Here is a 20,591-nt window from a genome sequence, read left to right on the forward strand (position 1 = left end):
TCTCAGCCAGCCAACTCGATATCATGCCATCAAGATGGCGATTGAAAGCCGTGTTCAGCTCATAATTAATACGTAAGGCGCTACTAGTAGCTCTTGGGGATGAGAAAAGGTGTGTGTCTGTGTGGCATTGCGGAGCATTGGTCTGAAAAGATCTTCAAACATGCTACCGCCTTGTCCAAGCCGTCGCCGCGAGTAGTCAGAAACACTGACGCAGGGAAGCAAAGAAATAATCACCCTGCCACCCGTCCACATGATCAACATAGGGATTGGAACTACTCAAGCGTTTGTGGGGTTCTCGGGGTTCTCATAGTATCAAGAGTCCCTTCCCTATATGCTTCCCTCGATGCACCATCTACATTGCTAAACAACGTCGACGAGTTGGTTCTCGCCCATAATGGCAACAAGTATGGATCGCAATTGCGCCTTGACGGACGACACCTTTGGTCCCTACGCCGGTGCGGAGTGCCGTGGCGGGTTCGACTTTACTCTTCTCTTTTCAGAGATCTTTCTCTCCATCATACCTCTATCTCTGTTGATAGCTATTGCTCCCTTCAGGATTTACCAACTGTGGTGGAAGGAGACCAAGGTCTCTAGGTCTACCTTGTTATACACTAAACTGGTATGTACTTCATCGCGAGCTCAACACTCAGGTATCTAACCATTACACCACAGATAGCATGGGCCGTCTTCACTGGCTTCGAACTCGCCCTTCTCGTTGTTTGGTCGAACCGACAAGTTCGCAACAGTCGTGCTGAACTCCCTTCCGCTGCCATCAGTTTCGTGGGCGCATTATTGCTAGGATGTCTCTCCTACGTAGAGCATATGCGAACCATTCGCCCATCATTCCTCCTCACAGTATACCTCCTCTTCACCAGCATATTCGACATCGAACGTTCCCGCAGCTACGGACTCACCCCAGAGCTTGAGCATGTTGCCACCGTCTTCGGACCCCGCCTGGGACTGAAGGTTTTCCTTGCTATAGTGGAAGCAAGAGACAAGCGCCGACACCTTCTGCCGGACTTCGCCAACAATCCCCCGGAGGCTACCAGTGGCATGTACAAGCGAGCGACTTTCTGGTGGCTGAACTCGCTGTTCAAAAAAGGATTCTCAACTACGTTGAACATCGAAGACCTTTTTCAATTGGACAAACACCTACGAGCCGACTACTTGCATCATTTGCTTGGATCATCATGGGCAAGAGGTAGGTCATAATCACGTCTGAACATTTCCCGCACACCCGCTAATGCTAGAGCTCATAGTCAAAAACATCGGTACCCACTCTCTCCTCGGAATGACACTGAGAAACCTGAAATGGTCTATATTGGCAGTCGTGCCACCCAGACTTTTCCTGATCGCCTTCAACTTTTGCCAACCCTTCTTGATCGAAAGGGCAGTCCTCTTCTCCCAAGAAGAAGACACGGCGCAAACTTCAAACATCGGTTACGGACTCATCGGCGCATACATCATTGTCTTCATCGGTATCGCAGTCAGTATATAACCGGGATAACGTGTCGTGGACAGCTGCGCTAATCAACCCTGCAGGTTTCTACCGGCCAGTACATGCATCTAACGTTCCGATTCATCACCCAAATGCGAGGCGGTCTCATCTCGATGCTATACAACAAAGCGACAGAAGTCACATTGACGGACGTGGACGCCGCGTCTTCTATCACGCTTATGAGCGCTGATGTTGAGCGCATCGTCACTGGCATGGAGACTGGCCACGAGATATGGTCCAATACTCTTGAAATCACTCTTGCGATGTATCTTCTGGAGCGACAGCTCGGCGCAGCATGCGCTATTCCTATCGGCGTTGCCGTCCTCTCATTGCTCGGCTCGATAGCAGCCACCAGCTTGGTAATGCAACGTCAAGCACTTTGGCTTGAAGGTATAGAACGGCGTATCGCAGCGACTAACGCTATGCTCAACTCGATGAAGGGTGTCAAGATGGGCGGTCTCACTGAAGTGTTACGAGATGATCTCCAGAAGCTCCGAGTCGATGAGCTCAATATCTCCAAGAAGTTCAGGAAGCTCCTCATCTGGACTATGGGTTTCTGTAAGTTCTGTATCATGCACAAATTCCCCTCATTCACTGACTTCCGATAGCTTACATCTCGCCAATCGTGTCACCCATCTTGGCGTTTGCTGTCTTCTCGGTCATCGCACAAAACAGCGACGGCCAAAGCACACTGGACACCGCCACCGTCTTCACTTCCCTCTCGCTGTTCACACTCCTCACTGAGCCTCTAGGGTCTCTCATCATGGCACTTTCCTCGCTCATGGGAGGTGTGGGGTCGTTCAAGAGAATCCAGGATTTCTTGACACTAGCTCCGAGAAATGAGCAGCGCAGATTCCCTTCCATCTATGGTGGCAGCACAACGTCGTTGCTCGCAGGTGAGTCGATCAAGGGATCCGAAACTTCTCAAAAGAGCCGCGGCTCTGTTGAAGTGAAGGAGTTCAGCGCGCTTGGCTCTCAGGCTATCGTGATTGAGAACGGCTACTTCGGATGGGACCCGGTCAAGCAGCCCTCTGGTACCTTGCAGGACATCGACATGATCGTCCCACGCGGGAAGATTACCATGGTCGTGGGACCGGTAGGGTGTGGTAAGTCAACCCTGCTCAAAGCTGTGTTAGGAGAGCTGCCCGTCATGGGTGGCTCCCTGCAGGTGTCTTCCCTGCGGATCGCCTTGTGCGACCAAACCCCATGGCATGTGAACGGCATAGTGCAGGAGAGCATTATCGGTGCAGCAGTATTCGATCATCGGTGGTACTCATCGGTTGTTCGGAGCTGCGCGTTAGATGAAGACCTCCGGCAATTACCCCAGGGTGATCAAACCGAGATCGGCAGCAAGGGTATCGCATTGAGCGGAGGCCAGAGCCAACGAATTGTAAGACACACCAACACTCACCCCTCTTTTCATGATTGGACATTACTAACCACTGTACATTTCCAGGCGCTTGCCAGAGCAGTCTACGCCCAAAAAGACATCATCATCCTCGATGACTGCCTTAGCGGTCTCGACGGCCAGACCGAGAACCGCATCTGGCACAGCCTCTTCGGCTATGAGGGTCTATTGAAGCGATGCAGAACCACTGTTCTTCTTGCATCCTCATCAGCCAAGCGTCTACCCTACTGTGATCATATCGTCTCTCTCGATAGCAACGGTAGCATCTCGGAACAAGGCCCCTTCGAGAAGTTAAATAAGTCAGGAGGCTATGTATCAGGCTTTGATCTCGGACGCGCCGACTGGGACTACCGCCCAGAGAAGCACATCTACGAAGAGCCGCCACGATACACTGAGCGTCAAGTCACCGACGCCCAGCTCACAGAGGACGACGTCCAAGCGGAAGCGAACCGCCGCACTGGAGACACAGCCATCTACCTCTACTACATCAGCACTGTGGGCTGGATCCCGACGATCATCTTCATCATTTCCATTGTCATCTTCATCTTCGGTATCTCGTTCCCAACAGTTTGGGTGAAGATGTGGGCGGAGTACAACGAGAACCACCCCAACGAGCGACTCGGTTACTGGCTGGGCATCTACGCCATGCTTGGTGGGCTTGCTCTCTTCTTCCTCATGGTCAGTTGCTGGCAGCTCATTATCACGATGGTGCCTCGTTCTGGTGTCACATTCCACAAGAAGCTCCTGGATACAGTGCTCGCATCGCCCATGTCCTTCTTCTCCACCACCGATACCGGAGTGACGCTCAATCGCTTCAGCCAAGATCTTATGTTGATCGACATGGAGCTGCCAGTCGCTGCACTGAACACCTTTGCCACTTTCGTTCTGGTCATTGGACAGATGGTTCTCATCGCCGTTGCGGCTCCCTACGCAGCGATCTCATTCCCTGTCGTCATTGTCGCAGTCTTCTTCGTACAAAAGTTCTACTTGTGCACGTCGCGTCAACTCCGCTTCCTCGATCTAGAAGCCAAGTCGCCGCTCTACACTCAGTTCAACGAGATACTAGAAGGCTTGGCGACTATTCGTGCCTTTGGATGGCAGAGCTTCGTCGAAGAGAAAGCCAAGGCGCTGCTTGACCGCAGCCAGCGTCCCTTCTACCTTCTCTTCGCGGCACAACGATGGCTGACGCTTGTTTTGGACCTCGTCGTTGCAGCTGTTGCCACCATTCTCATTGTTCTCGTCGTCACACTAAAGGGAAAGCTCAGCGCTGGATATGTTGGTGTTGCACTACTGAACGTCGTACTCTTCTCGCAAAGCATCAAGCTGCTCATCTCTTTCTGGACGCAGCTAGAGACACACATCGGAAGTGTGGCTAGGATCAAGAACTTCACCACTGATGCCACCGCGGAAGACCATCAGAGCGAAGATCACATTCCCGCTTCCAACTGGCCAAGCGCGGGCAAGATCGAGTTCAGAAGCATCGAAGCATACCATCGACCCGGTGAGCCCGTCATCTCAAACTTCTCCCTCTCCATCAACCCTGGTGAGAAGGTCGCCATCGTTGGTCGCACCGGTAGTGGAAAGTCGTCGCTGGTCCTCTCACTCTTCCGTATGGTCGAGCTCTCGTCTGGCAGCATTACCATCGACTCCGTCCCTCTTACCCGCATTCCTCGTCAAACCATCCGCAGTCGCCTCATCGGCCTACCTCAGGACGCCTACCTACTGCCCGGCTCGATCCGCCTTAACGCCGATCCTTTGAGAGAGTCGAATGACAAGGCCATCATGGCAGCGCTGAAAGACGTCCAGCTCTGGGACATCATCGTTTCCAAGGGCGATGTCGACAAGTACGCGCATCCGCTAGATGTCGAGGTTGAAGACCTCCACTTCTCGCACGGACAGCGCCAGCTCTTCTGCTTAGCGCGCGCCATGCTCAAGAAGGACAAGTCCACTGTGGTCGTCATGGACGAAGCCACCAGCAAGTAAGTCATCGCACATCCCATCCTACTCTCTCAATGCTAACAACGACGCTTAGTCTCGATGCTGCAAGCGACGCCCATGTCCAACGCCTTCTTCGCTCCCGCTTCCCACACCATACCCTCATTACCGTCGCGCACAAACTCGACACCATACTCGACTTCGACAAGGTCGTCGTCATGAACAAGGGCCAGCTCGTCGAGTACGGCTGCCCGCACAAGCTGTTGGACCGCCAAGGAAGCTGGTTCAAGAGCCTCTACGAGGATACAGCACGAGGAGGAGACGTAGAGGACGACGATGATGATGACGCGATAAACACCGCGTCGCGATAGACACAAAACTGGACTTATACATAATGATAATGGGGTGATGAGTCTGTTCTTTGCACATATGTCTGCGGGTATACAAAACATTTCCTCCTGTCATCACATCGGAGCCAAAAGGCGTTGGGGCATAGCAGACTGTGTTTATTTATTTCCACCTCTATATTTATGAAGAAGCCAAGAGGTCTTCATGGTATCACACTTCCATAATATATACTATCATACACCAAATCCTCCACATGAATCAAGTCGCACGTGAAAGCTCCACCACAACCTCCTGGCCTTGGTTCCTGAAACCCTGTAGTAACCAATTCTTGATACCCGCGATGACATTCTCGGGGTTACCATCGACAGTGTAGGCGGCCACCATGTCGCTCTTGATGTATACCAGACGGAGGTACTTCAGGGACTTGTTGTCGAAGATGGATTTCATCCCGTACTTTCGAACAATATCCGCAACCGACCTCGTCACCCTTCTCTTAGCCCTCTCAGGATCCACCCGTTCTAACTCTTGAAGTTGCCTCTCACCGAACATCGAATCTGTAACCGTCGACGTATGCAGAGTGAAAGTCATCTCTTGTAGCTCAGGCAGACTTGAAGCGAGAGCGAGATACGGGTTCGAACTTCGGTTATCGGTAATCCCGGAGAACCAGTGAAAGCCGTTCATGTCGACTTTGAGGATGTTCTTGTCGATGTCGGGAAGGACTTGCAGCATATCGCCGATGAAGTAGGTGTCGGTGGTAGAGGCGACGGTGAAAGTCAGAAGGCGGATGTAGGGAAGGACGGTGTTATTCCATTCTTCTTCTTTCTCGGCGTTGAAAGTGATACCTTTGAGGAACTGGGGACGGGCGGGGTTGGCTTCTGGCGTACTGGACTCGGCGGCGATATCGATGGTGAAAGGGCCTAAGGAGATGGTATGGTTAGAGTTGCTGGATACAATGAGGGGAGGGAAGTTCTTTACCACGGCAAAGAATGTTCCAGACGGCGATGTTGGCGTCATCGGGGACACGGACATGAGCCAATCCATGGCCTTGGAGGTTGCCAGTGGTAGTGGGGTTGTTGGAGGTAGACATGGTGAGGGCGTGTATATCTTCTGGGTGGTGGCTCGGGTATGGGAAGAAGGATGATAATGTAGTGAAGTATGGCAGGCAGTGAAGTCTTTAAGTGTAGGTAAGGAGTCCAAGTCTAGTGGTGGTAGAGGACTCTTATATATGGCCTCAGTGCGAGACCCGGGCTACGTCGTGCTCACCTGCCATGATGTCCTTGTGACAAAAGCGTTTGCTCAAGGTAAAGGAGAGGGCAAAGTCAAAGGCGAGGAGGAGACTGATGACGCGATCGATATATGACCAACGGGCCCATTGCTTTGTTGAGTGTGTGAGAGCGATGATCCACTGGCAAACGCACACTTGAGCGCTCTTTATACCCGATCTATATCAGCAATTGCGTCCAGTGTGCTCATGAGGCCCTCTCAGTATTTCAAAGAAGACGTCAGGGGCCACTTGCATGTGACAAAACTCTCTCATTGCCGTTTGTATCCTCATTCACGTCAAGTCAGGGGGCTACATCAGGTCCAGTTTGACATAGTATCGGTGCGGCAGCGGCTCGCAGAGAATGATGCACGCGACTGACTATAGCAAACGCTCTAAGAGACCCGGATATCCACTGATGTCCGAGTCTCGGTCGAATCTCCGTCTGATATTACGACAAATCTTGCATTGAGAGAACCGTCGTTTTGAGATGTAGTAAAGTGAGGGATGTGTGCGCAGAGGGATTCGAGCCAGATGCATTGTTCGAGTGTCAAGGTCGGTCTCTCGAAACGAACAACTATTGATTACCGATACCATTTCAGCAATAAAGTTCGGGGCCGGACGGAATGCTAATGTATGATGTTGTTCGCGGAGTAATCAAGACGGGCGGCGGGGCGTCTGACCGGCTAAACTTCGCTGCTGACATAAGCCCGGCCGTGCCTTAAACGCGACGCGACACTCGGCGTTGAAGGATCGTCGGAATGCCCAGAGTAATCGCGGACTCGTTTCACAGCCCCGAGGCTGTCGCATGTGCCAGGGCGCGCTCTCCACAATCATGAACACCCTTACGATGATATCTAGCTAACGATAGGTGCCACTGACTTTCGCAGCTTGCTCCTTGCGTCCTTTCTCTTTGTTATCGTCGCGCCCAATTACGGCATTTGGCATGCGCGTCAGCCACATACCCGCCCCCCTTCGTTCCTCCCGCCGTACGTCCACGAGCTATCGCAATGGCATTACAATTGGGTTCACCCCGAGAGTCCCTCGAAGAAGACGAAGCCCTCTTGACCCCGACAGAACCGGCCTTCCTGCCACCACAAAAACCGACCAAGAAGCCATGGGTACTCCTCGTAGTGCTCATCTTCATCATCGTCGCAGTCGTCGATGTGGGTGCTTACCTTGCCGAGCCCCCTCTGACACGTCTATTTGAGGAGAATCTATGTCTCAAGTACTACCGCGAACAAGACCCTTCGGTGATCGATAGCGACGGAAGCATACCAGAGCAGCTGTGCAAGGTGGATGTGGTGCAGCAGAGACTCGCCACCATTTTTGGCTGGCAGGACATGTTCAGCGCGATACCTGGCATTCTTTTGGCTGTACCATATGGCACCTGGGCAGACAAAGTAGGGCGGAAGTGGATCGTCACAGCAAGCTTGGTCGGGCTGGACCTTGCCTTCATCTGGGTGATGATCATAAGTAAGATGGCATTGCACCAATCATAGCTACAATTCTGACATATGGCTAGCCTACTTCAACTCTCTCCCTTTACAGTTGACGTGGTTTTCAAGCGTCTTCACGATTATCGGCGGCGGCCCAATCGTAGCCATGGCTATCGGTGTAACGATGATCTCCGACATCGTACCTCCAGAAAAGCGAACGACGGTTTTCCTATACCTGACGGCCTGTGTCCTTGTTGCGGAAATGCTGGCACCGATAATGGCAGCGAGGCTGATGGAGAGCGGGAACTGGCTGCCTCTGCTATTGTCACTAGCGATACAGCTTATGGGGGTTGTTGTGGCTTTGTTCATCCCCGAGACGCTGCACCTGCGCGATCTGCCTGAACCCAAGGACAGCGGAGACCAGGTCTTCGAGCTACAGCCCACGCCTACAACCAGCCACTTTTCGCTGCGAGCACAACTCCGCAACTTCCGGGATGCAGTGCACTTCCTGAGGAGCGATTGGACCTTGAGCCTGGTCGTCCTTACCTTCTTAGCGAACAGACTGGGCAGACAGTGCATCTCGCTTCTGGTCCGTTATGCTTCGAAGCGTTACAACTGGGAGATCAAGAAGGCCGCCTACTTGCTCTCATTCCGCGCAGCTACCAACTTGGTGGCTGTCACTGTCTTGATCCCACTAGCAAACTTCTTTCTCTTGAAAAAGCTGCGTTTCCCTGCACACTGGGCCGACCTCTGGATCGCACGCGGATCCATAGCTTTTACTACCATCGCCTTCTTCGTCATGGGTATTGCCGCACATCCTTCTCTTCTGATCATTGGGCTTCTCATTTACAACATGGGAACTGGTTACACCGCTGCAATGCGATCTGTTTCCATTCATGTTGTGGGCGGTCAGTCGAGTCCTGATATTGGCAAGCTCATGAGCACCATTGCGATTGCAGAAAGTATTGGCGCTATGATCGCGGGCCCACTGCTGAGCGAGCTGTTCCAGGTGGGTATTGGTCTTGGCGGCGCCTGGCTTGGTTTGCCTTTCTTGACCTCCGTCGTGGTATTCGCGTTCATGACTGTTGTAACCAATTACATTGACGTGGGGGATAAAGAGCCGTCTTATGTGCCGGTGCATGACGAGGACGAGGAAGAGATACGCACGAGTGCGCTGGACCACGAGGAACTCGCCAGGCATAGAGACGTGCCATGATCATGATATACAGGCAGACTACCTGACCCACATTTAGACAATTCGATTTCTCTCGCCCGATCGCGAAGGCTTTCTTTTCCATTTGAGGCGCATGTCATCATACCAAGAGAGTAAGATTTCTTCAGGAAGGCGCATTCCAGAGACAGCGGTATCTCCTGCCATGCGAGGCCTCAAGTCGCTGCTTCTTCCACAGCATAAGCAGTGACGTACAAGACTGCAACTGCCGCAACAACATTTGGCTGTTGTGTCTTTCTTCCCACATGTCCGAATGCATCACCTCTCATACCATACCGTTGGTCGTGCCTCATTACCGCTGTTTCTGCTACATGCCGTCAACACCTCTTTAGCACAGCTTCGCTAAATTGGCCGCCCCCTCTTACCGCACTACTTCAGCAACCACAGTTTTATCCTGCCACTCCAATGCTTGCTCGTGCGAATAGCGATGCAGGTACCCGACTCCGCCGGTCTAAGTCTGCCTCGACCGTCCACAAACGTCCCACTTCTATCGCCGAACCGCTGGATCTAGATGCGATCAAACAGCAGGCCTTAGCTGCAGCTACTGCTGCGTTTGCTCGTGCGCAGGCTCACGATGCGGCAGACCGTAACGCAAAACGCAGTGTCGAGCTGGCGAGATCGAAGAGCAACGCCAGCCGCAAGTCTCTCACCTCGCATGGCAGCCACTTCCCACCTCGCGACTCGAGCTTCCGGTCTTTGCAGCGTCCGAATGTCGAGCAGACTAGAAGTGCACAACGCCTGTCTCAAGCTTCAACAGACTCTACGGAACAGAACACAGAACAATTTCCACCCTTCTATCCTACTCCCAGCGTTCATGGGTCGCTTTCCATACCGCGGTATCTATCGACGCAGCCTTCGATCACGTTCAGCGAAAATGCTAGACCGAGTTCCCAACCGAAGTCATTCAGACAGAGTGCTTCGTCCTCAATTACCTCGCAACAGATACGGAAAGCGCGTTCCATGTACTACGCAAGCAGCGTTCAGACGGGATCACCGATTGCTCGGCCGCCGTCCAAGTATCTTACAACGCCACCAGTAGCAAGCATTAGCCCGGTATCAGAACCCTCGCCTATACCTTTACCCTCTCGAACAATTCGGCCGTCACCACTAGCAGGCCCGCGTATGCCGGTCACAGTCGGACCTGACACTACGCTTGACAAAGACCGAGATGAGTATCTACAAGACTTTCAGCAGAAGGCGGTGAAGCACAAACCGTCGATGTTTCTAGCGCCCTTCAAGAAACGACAAGACAAAGGGAAGGACAAGGGCAAGCGTGTCGCGTCGGAAGCGCAATCTTTCTCTACGGATTATCAGCAAACACCCGACGAGTCGACGGCGGATCTTGCCTTGAGCGACTTCGTGCCACCCCAGGAAATCAAGGAAAAGAGATCGTTCTCCGGGTCTCTCAAAAGCAAAATCAAGAAGGTCTTCCGGCGCACGTCGGCCAAGTCCACCAATCTCCCTGTCCAGCAGATCGATGCCAGCCGCGACTACTTCCATACTGCGCACTGCAGTCCACCCACTGCGAAAGACGGACTGAGTATCCCTCCGCCTAATGAAGAAACATTGAAACGCATTCGTGCTCGGACACCGTCACTCGAAGGCGCTTACCCCGCATTTCTACGATCTGGATCCAGAAGTAACAGCACTGGAAGTGCACGGAGCAATCGGAGTCTTCATAGCGAAGCTAATGCTGCGAACGTATCAGCTTCTCGAGTCACCAGTTGGGGAACTACTACCACCAACGACACGTTGACACAACGTGCCATGAAGCGCATGACTGTTATCCATGAGTCCAAAGATAGCATTGGGAGCGAGGCAGACCGTGTGGCATCTACAAGTGCTTCGAGAAGGAAGTCTCTGCCTCTCCCACCTCTCGCCGCTTTCCGCGATCCCATGCCCATGGAGATTCTCACTGAAGAGTCACTTACGCCCGTCGATCCCAAACGCGTCTTTTCTGCATTGATGAAAGAGATAGGATCATCAAAATCACAAAAGTCTTCAAGCCCAGCCAAACGAACACCTGGCGCAGAAAGCGATGTTTTTGAGTCCAGTACTACCAAGCTGTTCTCTCATACAAGAGAGTTGCATTCCAGTGGAAGTCGAAATCTTCGTAGCAGTATCGATCTAGAACAGCGACCACCATCACGACGACCGGCCACATCTCAAAGCACTCAGAGCAAGACCAGCACGATCAGATCTTTTGGACGGGCGATCAGATCCACCATCCGCACAGTCACACCCATCGGACAACACTCATCACCTGATCCAGGCCCTATCAGTCGTGTGGATGGCACGAAGGGAGTAAATCGAAAAGAGGAAACGATGCCTTCGTCGGGCAGCACGCCTGAGTCTGATGATACACAGACCGATAGTGATGGAGCTGAGCGCAATTGTGCCGTTCAGATGTTTACTCCAACGACATCGCAAATTGAGAAGCGCATAGAGAGAGCCAAAGACCGTTGGAAGACTCCCCTGGACGAGGCAGAGCACGTCCAGTTTCCGCGTGAAACTGGCAGAACTTACGATGTCCCAACGTGTGTTGAGCGCACTGATGACTTCACGAAACCGGCTGTTCAAGATGACAAGGAAGCTGCACCAGGCGCTCGTGGCATGGCAGGTCAATTCCCACGGAGACTGCCTGTTTCGCCCAGAGTATCCGTGTCACCAGCTTCTCACACTGCCATGACGCCAATGTCTCCCAGCATCTATTCACGAAACACAGATGGCGTCAGCATCCTTCCTAATGACAGTGTCATGTCTTTCGGAGGGCCTGGTGATGTTGAGCAGCCTCAGGACGGCGGCTCGGCAGTCGTTTCAACTAGTCGGTCAATAAGAAGCTACGTTGTAGGCACGCCTTCTCCCCACCGGCGCGAACCTACTCGGACTAGTCGTGACTGGAGAGCTTGGCTGTCGCATGAGATATCTGGTATGGAGCTCACCAGTCAAGAAGATCTGAGGATTCATGATCGGTATACCACTCCCTCAAAGAAAGTCAGACCAGATTCGAGCCGTACATCACATACAGAACACGAAGACACGACGGTGGTTCTCAGGGGATCGCTCGATGTTTCCACGCCCCGACCGCATGCCGAGGATGCATGTGAGAATACTGAATTGACTGTTACTCGCGCAGAAGATATCAAGCGTCGCGATGACGATGGCGCACGTGCTGCGACGTCAGACGCGGAGAGGTCTTCGTGGCACATCAGCACTCGCGACGGCAATCATACCCCACTTCGACAGATTGGTGATACTAAGAAGCTCATCAAACACTCTCAGCCGGGATCAAGGCCTCTTCCGAACAGGCAACATCTACTGTCAACGCCCGAAGGCCACGCATCTAGATCGCGCCCGACTTTTGAAACGCCAGAACTGCTTTCAAGAAATGACCGGTTCTCTTTCCTTGATACTGATCGGCGCGCCAGTAGCAACGTCCTTGGATCGGCTACTGAGATCAATTTGCTGGGCAAATCCCAATCCTCGCCCAAGTCGACACCTGATCCAAAAGCTACTACCAGTACATCTGCCCCAGCCACCAACGAAACAACACAGCGCGTACCAATCACCACCCTAAAGAGGAGCCCCGCGCGGAAGGAGAACGTCACTCCTCCATCCCTTCGTAGTCAAAAAGGTTCCGCCATCTCCCCGCTAGGTCTATCAACGCGACCAAACTCCCAGCAACTACTGTGTACGCCCCGCCGTAACTCACCCAGCACCAACGTTCACACCCTTGAAACACCCTCAGCAAAGAAGAATGCCAGCTCAGCAGAGATAGTAACGCCCCTCCGTCCTCGTATCCGCGCAACATTACGGCCCATGTCACCCGAAAAACTCGCTCGTAGACCGCGAAGCGCTTTCGACCTCCGCGGCTCCAACAACACAGGTCGTCCCACCGTCATAGACATGGATAACTACTCTCCACTCCCTGGCTCAGAGCTCCGCCGTCCAGCACTAACACTGAAAACTTCGACCAGCTCGTTGGCTATGAGTAAAGAACCGTATCCCGAGAGCAGAGTTTCTGTTGGGAGGGGTATTGAAAGTGTGCTTGGCGGTGAAAGCCCTGGGAACGGAGGCAGGGATGGCAATGTAACACCAGGTCAGCGAATGGCCGACAAGTTTCTAAGGCAGAGAAAGAGTGAGAACGCATTGTCGCCAGGTGGAAGCGCGGGAAAGCAGAGTCTGAGGGGCGGGTTGGTGTTGGTTAGGGAGGATACGCCAGCGTTCTTGTGACCATACAGTTATCTAGAGATATGTGTATCGCGACAGAGATATGGCGATGGGACTCTTTGGATACACGTAAGGGCGGATATGCATGACATGGGGACGGGTAATTGGATGGGCTTGGATGGGATTGGGAGGCTTTTGGGCGGTGTTGTTGTTCGGTTGGCTACTTGGTATGGTATATGCCCGGTATCTTGTAGTTTTGCTGGTATCAATGCAATTACATCTTTACATGTTCGCCATTCTATATGCACATTTCGAGAATTACATATACACAATAACAGGGTATTTTACTACAAAGGAAAAACGCTGATGTTGAATCCACCTCTTATCTCTCATCCCATCCCATCACAACAACTCCCCTTCCTCATCCAATCCCCCTTCATCCTCTTCCTCCTCGAAATCCATATCCGCCGCCGCCTCATCAGCCTTCCTCTGCACCTCCTTCAACCCACTCATCTCCTCAACCCAACCCCTCTCATTCAGCGCCCTAGCCACAAACTCCCAAGGATCCTTATTATACGCCTCAAGCACCCTGTCGCTACACGCAGAGCAGCAGTCGTAGGGCTTACCTTCGACTTGCAGGTTCGAGAAGGTGGATAGGTAGCCGCGTATTGTATGGGGAATTGTACCGAGGGGGTGTTGGAAGGGTGGTGGTAGCGCGGGATGTGAGGGTGCGGGTGTGGGGGCAGTGTTGTTCTTGCTTTGGACGGAGGGGGGTGCTGCGCGGGCTTGGGAGGGGTGTTGCAGGATGGACATGAGGAGTTCGACGAGGAGGGAGGAGGCGAGGGGGGCGACGCCGGGGCGGGTTACGGTGCATTGTTGGTCGAGGGTTGCGTTGCTTAGGGACTGTTTTGTTGGGGTTAGCGGTGTGGATTTAGTGGAGTGGGATGAGAGAATTTACGTCTGCGGGTGCGACGACGTCGTTGCAGAAGTAACATCCTAGTTCTACTTCTCCCCTTCCTTCTTGCGTCGTCTTCAGGCCGTGGCGCATGACTACGTAGGTGTCGAAGCCTAGTGCGGCGTTGAGGACAATCTTCCCGTAGGCTTTGCCCATGACGGTTGGCAGCCATCTACTCTCTCGTGTGTCCATGAGTAGAAAGATGGCGTCGTGTTCGCTGATCAGCTTCTGTAGCTTCTCAAACTCGGCTTTCGTCTTCGCGCTATCAGTCATCGGGTGACCCAGCATCGGTACCTCCATGACGTGCCCTTGAGCGTCGACGCCTGGATATATCTCTTGAAGAGCCTCCGCCGCTCTTTCGGCCTTCTTTGCGCCGCCTTGTAAACAGTCGTTGAAGTTGAAGAGAGGCTGTCGTACGGGGTTGGAGAAGCTGACTGTGGCGTTGTCGATGAATGTGATTTTCCTTACGCCCCAGCCCATCAGCGTTCTTGAGACGTAGGTGCCTAATGTTCCCGCTCCGAGCAACAGACACTTGCAGTTCTTGATCACGTCCAGGTCGATGGTAGGAGCTATCCGCCACTTGATCAGCTTGAGGTTGAGGTCCACAGCCTGATCTGCCAGTTTGCGCTCGTCCATGTATTCGGAGAGGTCCACGTTGCGCGATGTTAATTTACCTGACTCCGTCCGTTCCCAGCCGGTTACTTTGGGCAACTTGGGTGTCTGTGGGCGAGTGTCTGGTGTTTCGGACGTCGGCGCTGCCTCGGGTATTGTGTCTGATCGTAGCTGTAGGATCAACGAGTTGGAGTGATCACGTCGTGTGTGGGTGTCGCGATAACACATGATTTGAGCGTCGTTCAGGTGCCACCGATTTCGCATCAGCACGAGCAAGTTGCGAAGAGGCCAGCCTGGGTTGGTTTCGTATGTGGAGGGGTCGGCGAAACATATGAAGCGATCTTTGCTATCCACCTTGTCGAAGAAGCCCTTCTCGTAGGCCTCCAATCTGCCTATAGACCATGTGTATCCAAATTCTTCCAGAGGTGAGACGGGCGTTTTCGGCCTCTCCTCTGGATCGCCCCCTCCTTGTATGCGCTTGGCTAGGAAGAAGCCTCTTTGGCGGACGTCTGAGCTGTATCGCCACGTCTGCACCGCGTCTACCAGGTATGTAGTCTCTCTAGTGTGTAGCCTTGTTGCCTCCCCAATCTGCTTCCACGGTGGATCTGACTGTATGGCGGGGAAGCCAAAGTGGTATGTGAACTTGTACTTCTTGAGGTTGGCGAAGATGATGGCTGTGAAGGAGGAGAGGAGGGAGGGGCATTCGTATATCGAGCCGTCGTGGATAGCGTCCCATATCTATGCCGCGTCAGTTTTGATCGCAGAGGGAGATGATGGACGTACTGTTTGGGCGCATCGCTCCAGTATGGCGGCGCGATCGAGACTTTTGTAGTCTTCTATGGTGTTGCAGTTCTTTATGATGCCTTCGGCGCGGCAGAATGTTGGAGGGGTATCGTCCGATGTCAGCGCATTCGGGTGTATCTGTACTCGCATAGATCGCGACGAGTGCTCTCCAGGACGGACTTCGTATAGCCCGAGCACCTTGCGCGCGGAGTCGTCGAGTTTGTCGTGGTTGATTTTGATGTGTGCCAGAGCGGCATAGAACTGAACGTCGACATCACTCAGCCAGGGCGCAAACTTGAGGGTGGACATAGTGGGCGGTAATAGTATGTGGTGGGGTTGCGATGAGACGGAGTGGGGATGCGTGGCGAGGCGGAGATGTAGTATGCAGGGGATGTGTTCTAGCAGGCGATGATGATGGCAGTCATACGCAGAAGCAATACACGTGCAGCTGTCAAGGGCGGCTGCATGTGACAGTGAATGTCCCAGTGATGCTGAGGCAGCCGCACGCTTCACCCCGCGCACCGTCATGGGTCCAGCCCTGGAGTCTTGGGCGAGGCCCCGCCACGCTAGACGCGTTCCTGCAGCCGACCACGCGCTTACCCGCTGTTAGCAATCCGAGATTCGATCCACGAGTCCGCCCTTGCTGTTCCCAGGTTACAGCACATTTGGACGACATCTATCGCTATGCTTATTGGATTGTGCGGAGGCAAGCACCGTCCGGAATCACATGAGACGAGGCTGACAGAGCACAGGAATATGCGCGGGCAAGTCGTCGATAGCTTCGTACCTCATTGAGGAGCACCAGTTCACCCGCCTACGCCTGGCCCGAACTGCTGAGACGCCTCCAGAAGAGAAGTCAGCTTCCAACACACGTGTGCCTTCGCCGGTCAAGTCGTCCGTAGACGCACAGCACACCTTCCCGAACATCGATTCGCTACTCGATTTCGTCACGCTGAGGTGGAGAGAACGATTCGTTACAACGGACATATGGGACGAAACGGTGGTTGATGCCCTTCTCAGACGTCCTTTCTTCCTCCTCGTCAGCGTCGACGCGCCTGTCAGTGTGCGATGGCAGCGGTTCAAGGCCCGATGTGCTGCCACCGACCACACACCGCCTACTCTCGAGGAGTTCGTTCTACGCAACGACGAACACTTGTTTGCTCCCAGAACAGGCCTAAGCGCCCTCTGTCAGAGAGCACAGCTGAAGCTACTCAACTCGTCGTCCGACATGGCTTCCCTGCGCAGTGCCATACTGTTCCTGGATCTCATGGACGAGGCCCGCGTACGGCCAAGCTGGGACCAATACTTTATGCAGTTGGCAGACCTGGCAGCGCGCAGGAGCAACTGCATGAAGCGACGAGTCGGTTGCTGCATAGTACGGGAGAAGCGTGTGATTAGCACCGGGTACAACGGTACCCCACGTGGCATGACCAACTGCAACGAGGGCGGATGTTCGTTCACACTCGGGAATACCCACGACATAGACTAACAAAGTACAGGCCCCCGCTGCAACAACGCCGCACAGGGAGGTGTTGGTCTCTCCACCTGCCTCTGCCTGCACGCCGAAGAAAACGCCCTCCTCGAAGCCGGCCGCGACCGCATCGGCGAGAACGCCATCCTATACTGCAACACCTGTCCCTGCTTGACCTGCAGCGTAAAGATAACACAAGTCGGTATCAGTGAGGTGGTCTATAACCAAGGCTACCTCGTGGACGACCAGACCGCCAAGATCTTTACTGAAAGCGGCGTCAAGCTGCGCCAGTTCTCGCCGCCTGCGGACGGACTGGTAGATCTGAGCATCGGCGTGGACGCATACAAGCAGGAAGAGGAGAAGGCAGACGATGCCAGGGAACTCCTCGATGATATGAACTTCCTGCGACCTGTGGACAAATAGAACAAGCTGTCAGGATAGACCAGCCAAATAGAAACTAAGCTGCCCGACCCGCATGTAGTCAGATGGGAACGGCTGTTGGCGCGTGGTGGCGCATGGCGGCGTTGCTTAAGACCAACGCCTCACGAGGTGCGACTGCATGCCAAAGCCAAGCCATTTCTTTGGCAACGATATCACGTCAAATCCGACACCTCCATACCTTGTGTTGGCCATCAATCGCGATGCGCATCGTCCAAACTGCGTCGAGCTAGAGTTGGCGTTGGGGTACCGACTATGAAGGGATAGCTACAAGAAGGGCTGGCCATAGCACAGCCTTGCCGGGCAACAACGCCACGACCGCACACGCGACCGTCAGCAATGGTTCGGTTCGCCCGCGTGGCCCTTCTCATATTAACAACCTCAAAAACGCGCAATACTTAGACTTCGCATTCGGCCCATGACGTTTGATCTTAAGTTCCGTAACTCGTTTTGCTGACTTCTCATTTCCCCGCCTCAACAGTACCCTGAAGTTTAACAAGCTTCGGCCCGCCTGGTCGGGTTGAACTTGGGCCTGATGACGCGCCCACGCGGCGCGGTACCAACACCGTCACTATCACGGTCACCGCCATGCGATAGCAACATGAATCTTTCGTAATTCGCTTTACGAAGACATACGGGAGAAATACCGCTTGTCGTCGTCAATGTACCTACGGTAACCGTGCTATCGTCCGTCGCTCCACAAGCTTGACCAAGCCTCGACAAGCATCCGCTTCCGAGGCTTACACTCTGAGCTGGTCTGGGCACAATGAATGCACTAAACTGAGCCGCGGCGAATCAACGCCAAACATCATGCAAAAGTCTCGGTCTAATCTTCGTATAGTCCTGCTTCAGGAAGGTGCCTAAGGCTGTGTTTCTGTTTCCACTGCGTCATCTCGCATACCTCGTTGGTGCTCGCCCTTCGGCTACGAATCTCAACGCGATAGCATGCCCTGCACGACCCGGAAAGTGGCGTTTGCGAGGTTTATTACCGAGCCTTGCTGGTGCCTCCGCCAACCTCCTGCTCTTCCGGGGTAAGCGCAAGGGTCTGTATACCGCAATGCCGTCACGTAGCAAACGTTCAAATACTCGTCTTGGGCCCGGTTCTTCCGTGCCAGCTCACAGCCGCTTTCATCAGTCAATCCCAAGATGAAGCTTCTTTCAGTGGTTGGTTCTTTGCTGTGTGCTTCTACAGCTCTTGCTGGAAGCTCGCCACACAAGCGTGGTGTGTTTGAGAAGGTCAGGCCTGCTGTCGAGAGACGTATGCCGGGAGAGGCTTTCAAGCATCCCGAGATCCAGAGGCGTGCCGAGAGCTTCTTCTTGACCAACAAGACAGAGTGTTAGTATTCATTGTCACACTGTGATACATCAAACTAATAAGCCAACAGCCTTCGCCGTCAACGGTACTGGTATCCCAGAGGTTCCTTTCGACATTGGCGAGAGTTACGCTGGTCTGCTGCCCATCTCGGATGACCCGGAGGAGACGCGAAAGCTTTTCTTCTGGTTCTTCCCTTCGACCCAAGCTCAGACTCCCGAGGAAGTCGTCATCTGGCTCAACGGTGGCCCAGGATGCTCTTCGCTCAGCGGTTTCCTCACGGAGAACGGCCCGTTCACCTGGGAATCTGGCACCCTCGCCCCAGTCCAGAACCCCTACTCATGGACCAACCTCACCAACATGCTCTGGGTTGAGCAGCCCGTAGGTGTTGGCTACTCGCAAGGTACCCCCAACATCACCGACGAGGTTGAGCTTGGCAACCAGTTCCGTGGTTTCTACAAGAGCTTCGTTGACCTTTTCGGACTCTACAACTGGAAGACTTACATCACCGGAGAGTCATACGCTGGTTACTACGTCCCCTACATTGCCGACAGCTTCATCACTGCCGACGATGACAAGTACTTCAACCTTGCCGGTATCTCCATCAACGACCCCATCATTGGTGACGAGACCATCCAGCAGCAGGTTGTCCTCCTCCCCTTCGTGAACTTCTGGCAGAACCTTCTCTTCCTGAACGACACGTTCATGGAGCAGATCACCCAGCACCACAAGGAGTGCGGTTACACCGACTACATGGACAAGTACTTCACCTTCCCCCCACCACAGGGCGCTTTCCCCGTTCTCCCCGACCCATACAGCTCGGAGAACTACACCTGCGACCAGTTCGACAACTTCTACTCCGCCATCCTCGAGGTGAACCCCTGCTTCAACATCTACCACATCACCGAGACATGCCCGCACCCATACTCCCAGCTCGGCATAGTCAACACCGGCGACTACTCGCCCCCAGGCGCCGAGATCTACTTCAACCGCACCGACGTCAAGATGGCACTCCACGCCAACGTCAGCACCGAGTGGCTCCAGTGCACCAACACCAACGTCTTCGGCAACGGCGACGACGAAGGTTCCGACCAATCTCCTGGCCCCGCTAACAACGGCGTTCTCCAGCGCGTCATCGAGTACACCAACAACACCATCATCGGCTCCGGCGACCTCGACATGCTCCTCAGCACCAACGGAACCCTCTTCGCCATCCAGAACATGACCTGGAACGGCGCCCAGGGTCTCTCCGAGTACCCCACCACCCCTCTGTACGCTCCTTACCACCCTGAGTACAACGGCGGTGCGCTTGCCGGCGCCGGCTACCAGGGTTACTGGACTGCTGAGCGCGGCATGATGTTCTACACTGCCCGTCTTGCTGGTCACGAGCTGCCCGGCTACACTCCTGGTGTCGCGTACCGTATGTTGGAGATTCTGCTTGGTCATATCAAGGACTTTAGCAGCACTGAGAACTTTGTTACGCAGACTGGTAACTTCACTGGTACTGGTACTATTTACAGGAGGGGTCTTGGTATGGGTAGCATGCAGTTTTAGATGTGCATGAGGAAGATGTGATGATTTAAGGGAAATGTAGATGGAAATTTAAATGATACCACCATACTTAACTTGCATACCAAGTGTATTTGTGTGATGAGCGTGATCTTATTCGAGGGGTAGATGACTCCTCAGTGGACGGTTGTTGGAATGCTGCACTTGACATTGTGCTGTGC

General features: G+C 53.6%; 7 protein-coding genes across 7 annotated transcripts; 5 read left to right on the forward strand and 2 right to left on the reverse strand.

Annotated features, from left to right (window-relative positions):
* Positions 1-406: 406 nt before the first annotated feature.
* On the forward strand, positions 407-5,212 carry J4E88_009013 (uncharacterized protein; the record flags this gene model as incomplete). The annotated part of the gene is made up of 7 exons (XM_049402620.1): positions 407-619; positions 673-1,201; positions 1,260-1,486; positions 1,543-2,056; positions 2,107-2,888; positions 2,955-4,885; positions 4,939-5,212. 7 exons carry the CDS (start codon positions 407-409, stop codon positions 5,210-5,212), a joined length of 4,470 nt encoding a protein of 1,489 aa, XP_049251475.1.
* Positions 5,213-5,447: 235 nt separating this feature from the next.
* On the reverse strand, positions 5,448-6,276 carry J4E88_009014 (uncharacterized protein; the record flags this gene model as incomplete). Its single annotated transcript, XM_049402621.1, has 2 exons — positions 5,448-6,106; positions 6,165-6,276. 2 exons carry the CDS (start codon positions 6,274-6,276, stop codon positions 5,448-5,450), a joined length of 771 nt encoding a protein of 256 aa, XP_049251476.1.
* A 1,184-nt stretch (positions 6,277-7,460) lies between these two features.
* J4E88_009015 (uncharacterized protein) lies at positions 7,461-9,105 on the forward strand (the record flags this gene model as incomplete). Its single annotated transcript, XM_049402622.1, has 2 exons — positions 7,461-7,926; positions 7,976-9,105. The coding sequence occupies 2 exons, from the start codon at positions 7,461-7,463 to the stop codon at positions 9,103-9,105; spliced, it is 1,596 nt and encodes a 531-aa protein (XP_049251477.1).
* A 442-nt stretch (positions 9,106-9,547) lies between these two features.
* Positions 9,548-13,353, forward strand: J4E88_009016 (uncharacterized protein; the record flags this gene model as incomplete). Its single annotated transcript, XM_049402623.1, has 2 exons — positions 9,548-9,553; positions 9,577-13,353. The coding sequence occupies 2 exons, from the start codon at positions 9,548-9,550 to the stop codon at positions 13,351-13,353; spliced, it is 3,783 nt and encodes a 1,260-aa protein (XP_049251478.1).
* A 339-nt stretch (positions 13,354-13,692) lies between these two features.
* On the reverse strand, positions 13,693-15,949 carry J4E88_009017 (uncharacterized protein; the record flags this gene model as incomplete). Its single annotated transcript, XM_049402624.1, has 3 exons — positions 13,693-14,193; positions 14,249-15,595; positions 15,641-15,949. The coding sequence occupies 3 exons, from the start codon at positions 15,947-15,949 to the stop codon at positions 13,693-13,695; spliced, it is 2,157 nt and encodes a 718-aa protein (XP_049251479.1).
* Positions 15,950-16,166: 217 nt separating this feature from the next.
* On the forward strand, positions 16,167-17,534 carry J4E88_009018 (uncharacterized protein; the record flags this gene model as incomplete). The annotated part of the gene is made up of 3 exons (XM_049402625.1): positions 16,167-16,170; positions 16,393-17,091; positions 17,140-17,534. 3 exons carry the CDS (start codon positions 16,167-16,169, stop codon positions 17,532-17,534), a joined length of 1,098 nt encoding a protein of 365 aa, XP_049251480.1.
* A 1,161-nt stretch (positions 17,535-18,695) lies between these two features.
* Positions 18,696-20,415, forward strand: J4E88_009019 (uncharacterized protein; the record flags this gene model as incomplete). Its single annotated transcript, XM_049402626.1, has 2 exons — positions 18,696-18,885; positions 18,935-20,415. The coding sequence occupies 2 exons, from the start codon at positions 18,696-18,698 to the stop codon at positions 20,413-20,415; spliced, it is 1,671 nt and encodes a 556-aa protein (XP_049251481.1).
* Positions 20,416-20,591: the final 176 nt, after the last annotated feature.

Source organism: Alternaria novae-zelandiae, assembly GCF_023758075.1.
Source record: "Alternaria novae-zelandiae strain BMP 2774 chromosome Unknown scaffold_22, whole genome shotgun sequence".
Lineage (NCBI taxonomy): Eukaryota > Fungi > Ascomycota > Dothideomycetes > Pleosporales > Pleosporaceae > Alternaria > Alternaria novae-zelandiae.